Source organism: Neodiprion fabricii, chromosome 4 (genome assembly GCF_021155785.1).
Source record: "Neodiprion fabricii isolate iyNeoFabr1 chromosome 4, iyNeoFabr1.1, whole genome shotgun sequence".
Lineage (NCBI taxonomy): Eukaryota > Metazoa > Arthropoda > Insecta > Hymenoptera > Diprionidae > Neodiprion > Neodiprion fabricii.
In genome coordinates this window covers 31,025,960-31,039,744 of record NC_060242.1, presented here as the reverse complement: position 1 = coordinate 31,039,744, position 13,785 = coordinate 31,025,960, and the positions used below count along the sequence as shown (strand labels likewise).

The 13,785-nt window shown below is 38.8% G+C and overlaps 1 protein-coding gene across 12 annotated transcripts in view; it reads left to right on the top strand.

The window, feature by feature from the left end:
• Positions 1–13,785, top strand: part of LOC124180454 (HEAT repeat-containing protein 5B) — a 75,765-nt gene that overhangs the window by 55,841 nt on the left and 6,139 nt on the right. For 8 of the 12 annotated variants that reach the window (XM_046565980.1, XM_046565981.1, XM_046565978.1 and 5 more), the window contains 24 exons: positions 2,971–3,148; positions 4,892–5,103; positions 5,200–5,347; positions 5,438–5,548; positions 5,841–6,024; positions 6,092–6,258; positions 6,580–6,829; positions 6,910–7,053; positions 7,183–7,433; positions 7,654–7,765; positions 8,123–8,375; positions 8,575–8,684; positions 8,808–8,971; positions 9,825–9,857; positions 10,660–10,734; positions 10,845–11,120; positions 11,196–11,477; positions 11,553–11,742; positions 11,835–12,004; positions 12,075–12,396; positions 12,503–12,772; positions 12,883–13,064; positions 13,149–13,394; positions 13,498–13,720. In XM_046565980.1, the coding sequence (XP_046421936.1) occupies positions 3,020–3,148; positions 4,892–5,103; positions 5,200–5,347; positions 5,438–5,548; positions 5,841–6,024; positions 6,092–6,258; positions 6,580–6,829; positions 6,910–7,053; positions 7,183–7,433; positions 7,654–7,765; positions 8,123–8,375; positions 8,575–8,684; positions 8,808–8,971; positions 9,825–9,857; positions 10,660–10,734; positions 10,845–11,120; positions 11,196–11,477; positions 11,553–11,742; positions 11,835–12,004; positions 12,075–12,396; positions 12,503–12,772; positions 12,883–13,064; positions 13,149–13,394; positions 13,498–13,720 (4,504 nt within the window). In that variant the 5' untranslated portion in view covers positions 2,971–3,019. Of the gene's footprint in view, positions 1–1,547; positions 1,567–2,970; positions 3,149–4,891; positions 5,104–5,199; positions 5,348–5,437; positions 5,549–5,840; positions 6,025–6,091; positions 6,259–6,579; positions 6,830–6,909; positions 7,054–7,182; positions 7,434–7,653; positions 7,766–8,122; positions 8,376–8,574; positions 8,685–8,807; positions 8,972–9,824; positions 9,858–10,659; positions 10,735–10,844; positions 11,121–11,195; positions 11,478–11,552; positions 11,743–11,834; positions 12,005–12,074; positions 12,397–12,502; positions 12,773–12,882; positions 13,065–13,148; positions 13,395–13,497; positions 13,721–13,785 lie in introns of those variants that run through there. The other 4 variants (XM_046565977.1, XM_046565985.1, XM_046565984.1 and 1 more) reach the window with 3 other exon arrangements.

The window sequence follows — 13,785 nt, the reverse complement described above, 5'->3', positions numbered from 1 at the left end:
AAAATATAATGAAGAAAAATTTCCTGACCAAATACTTCTGTGAGAATTCAACCTGTCGGCCTGTCAAATTCCCTGTAATATATCTTGTAAAAATGTCGAGTCAGTGCCAATTATTTCACCCAAAGAATCAGAAATGTACTTCGACAACATTTCACGTATTTTTTTTTACACGTGATCTCGTAATTGGACTGAAATTGTAAAAATTGTGCGTATCAGCTTGAGTTCGATAAAAATTGGGGACTTGGTTTACTTTTCCTTCGGTTTATTTAATCAGAGAAAAATCAGGTGATAGTAATCATCCTGCAGCCTTCATACACGACCTTCGAATCAGGGGGTAAGACTGTACGGAAGTGCCGAATATCTCCTTCGAACTTTGATCGTAGTTTTGAATCGCTCATCTAGCTTTTAACCTGTCAACCTATCCATTATAGCAGCGGTCGTCATACATTAAAAAAACGCTTAAAACGCAATGACAAGACAAAGTATTGCACCTGTTTTAATTTTTTTCACTCCCGTCAAAATGTAGGATGTATTAGGTTGCAGATAAACTTCGTACCTGGTATTTTTACACGCGAACATTCCTTGCTGTTACATGTGTCAAAGTGTTTCACGAAAGCAGTCCTAGTTTTTTTGTTATATCCGTATAGTTAAGATAGTATAAATATACCGCCGTCTTGTCGCAATACATTTTTTTCTCAGCCAGGATAATAATAAAAAGAGAAGCTAATACCAGAACACAAATTATCAGTATAGTTACACTTATTATAAAGTATATGAAATTACACTTGTCATAATTACAAGGTGAGCTGGCTTTTAATTGATACTAATCATAATGTAAATTAATATAAATTTGTGGTTATTTAAATGGGTATTTATTATATAACATTACGGGTAATACTGCGATCCATTGAAAGTTATTATATAAGTATATGTACCAAACCGAATGAATATTTTGGAACTGTCGAGCGGTATTCCTTTTCCTTATTGTTTTTCAAAAATAACGCCCAAATACGATGAATTTAGAATGACTCGGGTTATTTACTATTGTAAAACCCGTTATAATCGAAAAAGACTAATCGAAGAATGCTACATTCGCAATATCTTCCACGATGTAAATGTACGTTACACGCGATTAAATATTCTCAGACAAAATTCGTCCCATACTCTGAAGATTTTTATCATCTGATTTGCGAAGTTAGAGATAGATTCGGGCGTATGGCTTGCCGAATTTCTGCATGAATTTGTCAGATGACGTAACTATAATTCCACCGCATGAAATTCTGTTAGAAACATAGGTAGCCAGAGATTATCGTTACTTTGAATTTATTTTACTTTGTATTTACACCTCTAAAAATAATACTTTGCTGTGAATTATCGTATCTTTGCAACGGAGTACGAATTAATGTTATGTGTCGCGGAACAAGTTGAAAAGTGTCACTATATCGAATACCGCAATATCATGAGGGAGATTACGCCATTAGTTTTCGGAAAAATGTGTTGACCTTGCGGTGAACAGGATGTGTACGAAAAAAATTTGAATTCCACCTAACCTGCTGAAGGATGACGGTACGTGTGATTACACTACTGTTTTTCAGAGCCGAAACTATGAATTATATACCGTTGTATATAATCGCGCTAATTTCGCAGGCCATACATCATGCCCGTTTCGCACAACTTCGTCACACCGCTCGCTGTAATCTCACTTCAAACTTGTCTCTGAGTATCATACAGTATATGTATACTTTCGCACCGCTTCAATGGCCACCATTGCTTTGCCGCACGTGACTTTGGACATATCCTCCGTTTTGAAAACGGATATGAGGATCGAAATACGATATAATGTATGATTATACAAGTTAGAAAACCGAGAGACATAAGTATGAACGATAATTAAGGCGCCAATCAAGCGTTAAAGACAATTTTCTCAATAAACGATAATTAAGCAAAAATCATGTATCCCTTAATCGTTTTCACGCGTAACGTTCATTGACACGTCTCGCGTTTTAACGTTTATTGGATAAAAACAGCAACGTTTGCCTTAATGTCAAGGCTGTATACTGTATATTTAATTTGTACATACCTACTTCTAATATCCACGATTTAGTATAAGAAGCCTCCACCATTTCAGTGTCCATAAAACCGGTTACCACTGCTCTTCCTTAAAACCATGGTTGTAGAGCTACGTGTTCGCTCCGTTCGGCCACGCAGCGTATTATCGTGCAGGAAGCTATAAACGTACAAAGCCTACACATTGTTTTGGGATGAATGAGTGAGCATGTTTTTACGAGTGATTGAGACAATATTTGGCATAACTTTTATCGTTCGACAGCGTTCGGTATAGGTACGATCATTAATTAGGCACGGTGTTTTGTCCAATTGCAAATTCGAAATCATGCGAAACAGTTTATCCCGCGCGAGTATTACAAGAGACAGGGGCTGTCTTACAAAGCGAAATAGCTGCAAAACAAATTTTGACATGCTACACTCTCTGTCACGATAACTATGCCTTACGCTATGAGAAACATAAATAAATGTATAATTGAAATATCGCCGTACAAGTTTGTGACATTGACAAAACAGTTGACTTACAGATGTCACTTGCAGTAATTTCGCCACGTGGAATTTTTTTGTTCAATGAAATTATATACAACAAAGAGATAAACATGATTATGTTAAAAGTAACGCCGTACCTATATTTTCGTGAACTTTGATCTCTAGGGATGTAAATTTTTATAGCTATACTGTGTCGTGTAAGCAGATCGCAGAACAGATTGATGGATCGATTACACAGCTCGTCGGTGGCACGAGGCTTCCATCGTCGTTAATTATTATTCATCGTTGCTCTGTTTAGAAGTAAATAAAGTGATACGAAGCAAGATTCATCGAGTTTGATGGAAAATGATGGGGAAATTGATATTTACGTCAAGATCTCCGTGACGCTTATTCTTTACTCGGTTTCTTCTGTTACAGACGAAGAGGGTGCGTTGAGAGAGTGGACAGAGGTGGAGGGACCGTCACAATGATGGAGCTGAGTCACAGTCTCACCCTCAACGAGGATGCGCTAAATCAAATCCCAGAGGCCAAGCGGCCCGTCTTCGTATTCGAGTGGCTGCGTTTCCTGGACAAAGTCCTCGTCGCGGCGCAAAAGGTACACCAAGCGATACCCTTAAGGGTCTTTGAAATTTTGACAAATCCTCAGAACGTGCTCGACGCTTAACGATGCTAGTTCGACAAGTGGCAAATAGTTGAGACTGTGCGTCGTGGCGGCGAAAAACGTACGGAACGCAGAAAAAATAGACGTCTGTAAATCATACTTGCGTTACTCTAAAACTTTTATTGCAAAATCGAAACTCTGAAAGTCAGTAGAAGGTTGCCGAGGCAGAATAGAGTCTGCGCATCATGCGTCTATCATCATATCACGCGATCTTGCTACTTGAAAACACTGATGTGCCGATATAATATTCTTGCGAATATTACGCAATATTGTGCCGAAAAATTATCGATTTCTGCAAACGAAGTCATTCTTTAGGTGCATTCTATTACACAGCTGCGACCGCTAATTTGATGTCACTTTTTAGCGACGTTACCGAGAGGATGACCGTGATTTTTTATACGGTACTTTAAAATTACATAACGCTAACTGCTGTTATCATTTCACTTAATCTTTATATAATGATAGATTACGCACTGCTCTACACGCATTGAATTAGGCACTCTTTAAAATAATGTAAGGTACCCGAAAGCGTGCATTAAATGATGATTTTGGTCGGTTGTAATGGCGTCTACATTAGATATTGTACACGCGAAAAACAAAAACGAGAATGGAATAATCTCGCTACGAAATTACAATAATGAATCGGTATGTAGAAACTCCGAAAAGATATTCAAGTCATTCCTGTACGTGCTAGAACATGATTTTTGAGCATGCACTGAAAATAACTTTACTAACGAATCTAGTTTTAAAACTGAATCGAATTTTCAGTTTGCATATTTAATTGCAACCAGTTTAGTACAGCCAAATTATGAACGGTTATTTCTTACGCCATTTCGTACACATGTCTTACAAATAGATATCCGCATCAACTTTCAAATTTAATTATATCAAACAGTAGCATTAATAATGAATTTGTTTACTCGGTTAATTGGTACGTATAGTAAAAACTGCTTGTCCTGCCCTGACTGTTCAATCGTTCTGACAATTTGACAGACTAACGTAATTTATTCCGCATGACTTTCAAGCCCATCACACTGCCATTCTCTATACTTCATGGTACTGATATGTTACTTCGTATTATTCTCAAACAGTTTGATATTTTTTTTTTTTTTTTCTTTTAATTTTTTCTCCCCGGTTTTTTGAAGCCGTAAAATAAATCTTAACTAATTCTTACACTTGCTTGAACTTTCGGGCACATGATATCTCAAACGATAGAGATAACGTCAGTGGCAGTTCTGATTAGCAATGGACATTGACCAATACAGCTACATGTATAGCACGTAGCAAACCACTAATCTACCTCGAATTTAAATTGTCGGATGAAAAACAGTATAGAAGAAAAGAAAACAATAGGTACGGTATCTCGACGAATTACGTACTAAAGCATGCTAGAGATTAACAGGAATTACATTACACGGTACCATAAAGAAGAATTTAATGTCTAGTATTACGAACCATTAAGAAAATCGCAAGGTTCATACGTCGAAATTTTTTACGCATCGCATATTATTTTTACCATGATAATTCCTGCCAGTCCGCATTTGATTACTCACCCTCGAATTAACGTTTGATGGTGCCGTCGCAAATATTCAAATAATACCTACGCCAATTAGAAGTTCTTTGATGCTTCCAATAAAGCTTGTCTAACACCGAAACGAACTTAACGTGACGTTGCAGAACGATATCAAGGGATGCCAACAAAAATTAGTCGAACAGCTCACAAGGCACATGCAAGGGGCTCCGGGACCACCGACCCGTCGTCTCATAGCGCGCTGCCTTGCAACCCTCTTTAGTGTTGGCGACACATTTCTGCTATTTGACACAGTAAACAAGTGCAACGATATTCTCAAAAACAAGGACGACTCTCCGAGTTTCCTGCCCACAAAATTGTAAGTTTGCATATCCAACTCTTTGAAAAAAAAAAAGGAAATTTGGAAATAAACAAACTCTGTCGAAATCAAAAACTTTTTTGTCCGCGTTTGCAGAGCTGCAATTTGCTGCGTCGGATGTATGTACGAAAAATTGGGCCGCATGATGGGCCGATCTTACGAAGACACTGTTCAAATATTGATAAAATCACTCCGCTCAGCGGAGTCGCAAACCCGGATAGAAATAATGCACACTCTTGAGAAGGTAAACAATTTTTTTGTTGTGATAGAAACTACCGTAAACATTCTTACGGTACGGTTTGAAATTCATTTTGTTTCATCGCTGTGATACAAGGTGTGCGCTGGGATGGGATCTGCCATTACAAACGTCCACAAGGAAATTTACAAAGTGGCCCGACACTGCCTTACGGATAGAGTCATGGCAGTACGTTGCGCTGCTGCTAAGGTATAACCCACCTCTGACCTTGTTAATGTTAACACAATATAACGCAGTCAACATCAGTTTTTCATTTTCAAGACTTCATACCTCATAGTCAGTTGGACATCAATAGGGATATTTCTTGGTAAAATATAATATGTGAAAAAGAAAAATTGCGAAGAAGTTGGTATTCTTGTGCGCAAGAAATATACTCATTACTCAAAGTTAAGGTCACTGGTCCCGCGTCAACGTCAATTGCTTAGTTCCAGGCGCACTATTCAGAGCCAAAATTAGCGTGTGATCAATCATTCGTTTTCAGTGTCTTTTGGAAATGTTGAATCACGCACCTTTTCTGTGCACAACTGAAATCGAAAGTGTTGCCACGTTGTGTTTTCGGGCATTCGAAGGTTCAAATTATGAAGTGAGATGTACCGTGGCAAAACTTTTGGGTGCATTAGTTGCCACCACGCAACAAGCAGCCACGAAAGGAAACAATCCGCCAGGTAACGGAGTCCTCTGATATTGCCCTACATGCGTCGTAGAATATGAATTTTACGAAACATTTCAAAGTTTTAGCTCCTCAAAGTAAAGGGTTTAAGCCAATATCATTGGATGAAGCACTGAACATACTAATGTCTGGATTTCTACGCGGCGGTGCCGGCTTTTTAAAAGGCACAGGAGAAATGATAAAGGGAAGCTCGGGCGTAAATCGTGAAGTGAGAGTTGGAGTTACACATGTGAGCCTTGTACTTAACCATTAGCCCTAATCTATAAACTTACGTAATTGCAATTCGGCAGGTACTTCTAGTACCCATTATTGCTATGAGCTATTGATAGCCTTGTTTACGAACAAATGTAAGTTGCTTCCTTATTATTTTCTACCAAAACCTTAGAAATGTCCGTTTCGATTTTACGTCTTGTCGGATACGATCATCTTTAGGCTGTAAAAGAAAAATCTGAACGGAGGAAAAGGACAACGTACACAACTAACTTCTCCGTTCCTCGGAGACATTAAATATATACGATTTCTTACGATATTACGCAATTGCGGTTTTCAGGCCTATGTAGTATTTGTGCAAATTCTCGGAGGAGCTTGGCTTGAGCGTAACATAAGCACCCTGGTTTCCCACGTCCTAGATCTGGTCGCTAATCCCAAAGCGGCCAGTTCACACGTGGATGCAGTATACTCGAGAAAATGCATAAACTTTATCCTCCGAGGTACGATAGGAAAGTTGTTAGGTGAGGGAGCTCAGGCTGCAGCGTGCAAAGAAATCGCCCATGTAATTTTGAAGCAGATGAACTCCATCGGTAAGTAATATCCGTATCTTCTGACATGGCTCGCGGTATAAGTAGGCATGTTGTAAAATTAACTGTCATTTCGCGGACAGACTTCAGCCCAGAAAACGCGAAAGACTGCAATCAAGAAACGTTATTCAGCCAACATCTGTTAGTCTGTGCTTTACAAGAAATGGGAAATCTGATTCTCGGACTGGGCACAACCGCTTGTAATCTCATATCCGACCAATCACTTAGTAAGTAAACCAGTCAACCAGTTATTAATGCAATAATTTCAAAAAATCGTCAATTGAAAATACGTGTGGTTCATTTTCAGCAAATTTTTTTCAATTATTAAGACTTTTTGCATATTACGTGTTGTCCAGGCTTGATTGAAACAACAATAGCAGTTTTGGTGCACCCTTGTCAAGCGGCAAGACTAGCCGCTTCGTGGTGTCTGCGATGCATTTGCGTCGCTGTTCCAAGTCAGATAACACCGTTGATAGACCGTTGCGTGGATGCAATTGAAAATATGAGAAGTTCGCCGGAGGCAATAGCAGGCTACAGTAGTGCCCTAGCCGCGGTTTTAGGAAGCGTAAGATTATCGCCCCTCGGAGTTCCCCATACCAAGGGAAAGGTGCTTATTAAGAAATTGTTATTTCGACACACATACAGTTAATTATAATGCTGCTTTATCTGTTGCTGAAAGGTTTTCATCGCTGCCGAATAGAACTCGCTGAATTATACGTAGTAGAAATCCATAAATATTAATCACGCTGCGGTGTATGCGAGTATGATAAATCTAGTTTTCCATAATGATAATCGATGCTTTGCATGCTGTTACTTTTGTTTTTCAGATAATATTTAATACAGCTGAAGAATTATTGAGAAGTGCTAGTCAAAACAGCCGGTTGTCGTTGAACAGAACTCACGCTGGTTGGCTATTGATCGGGGCTATAATGACTCTTGGTAAAAATAATAATTTGTAGAAATACGTTATCTCATTCATCTCAGAGAATTTAGTTATTTGGCCAGTTCAGCTACACAGATCTCTTGGAAGTATCTTATTTTCACACCTCGGTACGGAATGGAGTGTACTAGCGTAATATCTCAGAGAGTAAACAGTCAAAATTCATTAAAACCGTATTGTGATTAGCGGCTGGTATAAGTAAGAAAATACACCAAAACAACGTGGACTGCAACGTGCTGACACGTGCCAAAAACATGCCTTTATGAAAATATGTAGAATAAGAGACCATAATGTATTTGAAGTGGTGTATATGTGGGACAAAGTTGTTTGCATAAATTTGATTTCATTACGTACAGGCGTGGCGGTGGTGAGGGGATTACTGCCGAGGATGTTATTACTCTGGAGGAATTCTTTTCCACGTTCAAACAAAGAGCTTGAGAGTGAAAAAGCTCGCGGAGATGCGTTCACCTGGCAGGTGACACTGGAAGGCCGAGCTGGGGCACTTTCTGCTATGCACAGTTTCTTGCTACATTGTTCAGATCTTCTCAATGATGACATCACTCGCAGGCTTCTCACACCTATTGAGTCTGCCTTGGCAATGCTTACAAAGTACATAGCAAACTTCCTGTTTCTTAACAATATACATAAGTAATCAGTTTAAACTCTGGTATTAATTTTAGAATACAAAGTACAAGTATTTCAGTGACGCACCTTTCATACTGTCACAACCTTTTGAATCCCGTGAGCGGTAATAAGTGTGTGTCATGTCTTGTTGAAAACCAGTTAACATTCGAATTTATCCTTTCAGCTTATCCACAGTCCTCAAAAACTATGGTCAACAATTAAAAGCTCCCGCTGCCATGGTCAGATTACGCTTGTACGAAACGTTATTACTGCTACCACCCCAAACTTTCGAAGGTGACTTATTATTATCTTCTTATCCCTTGGCATTGCGATGTCCCGATTTGTTAAAAACAGGAATACCCCGTTCACGTATTGTGATTCTCGTTAATAAAAATACCCTACAAATGTTGATTTCAGGCTCATACACACATCTGTTAAGGATGCTGGTATCTGAATTTACTTTAACCGAAAATCCGGGGAATACCACAACTTCGTTACTGCGCATTGTGTGTCATGCCGACGATTCCGTTATTCTTGGAACATGGTTGCAGGAGACAGATCATCGCACTATTGAAGACCAGGTAAGTGAATTATAGACTATTGTTTTTAGTGGCATTGTCGGTGAAACAAATGTGAGAGAATGATAGGCATATAATCTTGTTCCATATAAATGAATGATAATTTAATGATGAACTCACTCTGCACATCTTTCGGTGCTGAATTAATTACACGTTTGATGTAGTTAATACTCACTCAAAAATTAGCTACAATTGAAAGAACATTGTTGAAAGTAATATATACAGTTATCTTAGGCTCATGATTTCATGAGTTGACAATACTCGATGTATTCTCGTAATTTTCAAATAACTACTATTTGCCTTGTACTTCATCGTCCAGCATCATACATCAGTCGATATAAATGGCTTCTTTACAGACTTTGGATAGTTGTGCATATTTCAAAATTCAGAAGTCATTTTTGCAATTTTTCATACAAGTAAAAAAATCCTTGATGATAATTAACGAGTATGTGAAATTCTAGATGCATGTGCATGTTAATTTCAATAACAATTTGTTGTACGGACTATAGCGAGTAGCCTGTTCACATTTTTTATGTACGCAGAAAATCATTCTCTGAATTAGCATCTGGCAGGCATACATGTATAACAGATGTAACAGATCAAGCACTGTCACATATTTAAAAAGTAAATCACTCATAAATTACATTTATATGACCATATACTCAAATCTGTCTAATGAACGAGCACAAAGAACAAAAGAATAAAATAAAAACTGTAGAAGATTCGTCCGACTTGAAATCTGCACTATAAATATCGTACGTAGGTATATGCATGTGCATTTCTCGATGTAGGAAAACTAAACTTTGGTGACGGATTGCAATAATTATTAACGCACACTGCTCTCATTCGTGTCTAGATGGAACCAAACCGACGGGCCGATTCTGAACATGTGAGTAATGTGTTCTGTAAACAGTGACTATCACCCAACTAGTCACAGAAAACAAGATTTATGATTTAAAATGTTTCTTGTCATTTATTTTGTGGCGTTAAGAGTAAAACTAACTTTTCGTTGATAAGAATTCAAATCATTCAAATTTAGTTGCATAGTAATTGTCTTGTTTTAGTTTCGACGGAATGGAAAGATTACTCGCTTTCCACTCTGTGTCCCTAATACATTCAAAATATTTTTCAAGTCTTATCAAAAAATTGTCCTATCCATGTGTTTAAGGTTTTTTATGTTAATTAACACAGTGTTCAAACAAAATTCTGTATCAGTTTCTCCTTTATCCTCAAACCAAAAAATCCGTTGTGTCACATGCTGTCATGCCTTTTTGCTACACTATTGAGTGAAATGGAAAAATGCCATCGCACTTGTATTAAATATCAGATACTTGGAGATTTCATGAAATATTGGAAAATCTTAACTTGCGGGGTTGAAGGTGAAAAAAAAACAACTTTAACATTTACGCTGTTTACCCGGGCTGCATTTTTAAAATAACATGTATAGTTGAGTGCTTTGTACCGTGTCGTTAATAATCCAGTGTCATTGCGGGTTTGACTGACTCAACTAGCGTGTGATATTACTTGCTAGCACCACTTTAAAATTAAGGAATAACAACTCATCATATTAACTAATGACATTGAACTTATTTCATTCCTCATAACAGATTCAAGCTTTTTATTGTACAACATTGATCATCGATTCATGACTGGAAATTAATCTAATATATAGGATACTTGAATTGTTTCAGTTGCAACCTAATAGTGCCGCCGGATCAGGAGCACTGGAGCATGATTCATGCTGTTTGTATCGTCCTGTTCCAAACGTGAGTATTGTTAATCTGTCTGGTTTGCTCTCAGTGAACATCTCATTTGACACATCAAGAGAATTTTTTTATGCATGAATGAGCTATATGATGTTTATTATAATTCTCAGGGCGAAATAGTACCGGGACCACTTCCTCTAGGTGTTGCTGTTATCGATATGTCAGTCTCATTATTTGGACAAATATTTCCTCGCGTAGCGAACAAACACAGATTGCAAATGTTGGACCACTTCAGCGAATGTATTAAACATGCTAAAAGTGCCAGACAAGAAGCGGTACAAATGAATGTCTTTACAGCCGTTCTTAGTGGATTGAAGGGTCTTAATGAGGCAAAAACTAGTTTCGGCCAAGAAGATGTAAAAAAATCTGCAACCAATCTGATTATCGTGAGTCACTTGGTCCACTAAAACAACTATCACTTCAAAGTATCGCAATTTAGAAAACGGTGTTAACTTTTTTAGAGCGCACTTGTCAGTAGCAATTCAATCCTGCGCTGCGCAGCTGGTGAGGCAGTCGGGCGAATGGCACAAGTTGTTTCAGACTCCAAATTCACCGCAGAGTTGGCACAGACCAGTTTCGATCGACTCAAATCGGCTCGTGATGTGGCTAGTAGGACGGGTCATTCGCTGGCACTTGGTTGCCTGCACAGATATGTCGGAGGAATGGGTTCTAGTCAACATTTGAACACAAGTGTCAGCATTCTGCTTGCTCTCGCCCAAGACAATACATCTCCTGTTGTACAGGTACGTTTTTCATCTAATAAACCTGCTGCCGGTTGCACATCAAGCTATTTCTAAAAACGTCATCTTTCGACTTAGGTTTGGGCATTGCATGCGCTAGCACTTATTGCCGACTCTGGAGGCCCGATGTTCCGAGGCTATGTCGAACCGACGCTATCATTAGCATTAACTCTCCTCCTCAACGTTCCACATTCCTACATTGACGTTCATCAATGTATCGGCAAAGTTCTGTCTGCACTTATTACCACCATTGGACCAGAATTGCAAGGTATGTCTTTCGTATCATCTATATTAGCCTACTCGCTAAGTCTCGACGGAAATAAGTTAAATCAAACTCACATCTCTACTCCAATTTCACAGGCAATACATCGACCATATGTATGGCACGGTCATCCTTTTTATGCGCTTGTGCAATAATGCAAGATCATCAGGACCCGCTTGTTCAAGCTGAAGCTACAGGGTGTTTACAACAATTACATCTATTTGCGCCACGACATGTTAATTTGTCCTCATTGGTTCCCACATTGTGTGTAAGTTGTTACTTGCAAACCTATCAATTTGTCACAAATCAGCAATTTTATCGATAATCATTAATTACAGCGCACTTTGTCAAGCAATCATCTTCTACTTCGCAAAGCGGCAATATCTTGTCTTCGTCAGCTTGCTCAACGGGAGGCGAAAGAAGTATGTGAACATGCGATGACATTAGCCAATGAAAGCAGAGATACGAACATCGTCGAGGGTCTCGTTATCACGGAGACAGGTCTTCCAGGAGTTTTATTCAGCATGCTAGATACAGAAACGGACAGCCGACTAATAAAAGATATCCACGATACTCTTACCAGTATGCTTCAAATGCTTGCTGCTGACAACCTATCACAGTGGTTATCTCTTTGCAAAGATGTTTTAACGGTAGCTTCAGGTAAGGAGTGATGATTTTCGACTCCTTGTTACAATTAGCGACCTCATGGAAATTAGTAATGAAATAAATAGTGTTCGGAGATGAACGTAACGAAACATATTTTTAGAGTCGAGTACGACAACAGAAGAAGTCACTGCTGTTCTAACTGAAGATAGTACAGCGGATGATGAAGGTGGTGAAGCAGAAGGTGATGATGATCAGGCCGAATTTCACGCAGAAGAGTCAACACGGCAACGTCCAGCTGTCTCACCACGTTGGCCGACCAGAGTTTTCGCTGCTCAGAGTGTACGACGGATTATCACTGCTTGTCTTGTCAACAAGCAGGCACACTTTGATCTGGCCTTAGCTAAGGAAATGCAGCTCACCAGAGGAAGAGGTATGTACCACGCCTGGATTTTTCTTTCCTGTTCTTGTTTCACGATCAAAATGATTGGGATACTTATGGCCCATATTTTGTGATTTGACAATTTAATTTTTACCTTTCAGGAGATTTTCTAGTACTACACTTATCAGATTTAGTGCGTATGGCATTTATGGCTGCGACCAGTGATTGTGATCCTTTGCGATTAGAAGGTCTCAAGACCTTACAAGAAATAATTGATAAATTTGCCAAAGTTCCGGAACCAGAATTTCCTGGACACTTACTTCTGGAACAATTCCAAGCGCAGGTGATTGTTTTGCTAAAATTTAAAACACGAAAAACTACTCAGTCTATATTCCCATGATCAAATAACGATAATCTTATCACAAAGGTTGGTGCTGCCTTGAGACCAGCGTTTTCTACAGAAACAGCATCTCACGTCACCGCTGCAGCTTGTGAAGCTTGTAGCGCATGGATTGGTAGTGGTGTTGCAAGGGATCTCAATGATTTACGCCGAGTACATCAACTGCTTGTATCGTCGTTGGAAAAATTAAGAGGCGGACATTCTCATCAACAATTATACAATGAAAGCCTTTCTACGTTAGAAAAACTGGCCATATTAAAGGCTTGGGCTGAGGTAAATACGTAATTCCATGTTACAGATGATTCACCACATCATTCAGTAATTGCAATAAGCCATGTGAGAAATTAATCGCGTGTGTTCTGATTCAATGTTGTAGGTGTACGTGGTGGCAATGATTAATGATGGTTCAGCACCTGGAAATGTAGAGACGTCATCAAGAAATAAGGCTCATACAACTGCCGCAAACGAAGAAGAAGGCTTTGGCGAATTTGAGTTCCAGAATGAAAGCTTACTCAGTTTAGTTCAGCCAGAGTTATTAAGTCTGAGTCAACATTGGTTAGCTGCCCTGCGCGATCATGCATTACTCTCCCTACCACCTGGTAAGTTTTCCCACTCATATAAAAAATCAATTTTGGAAATACAACTGCTAGATATTTGCGGAATT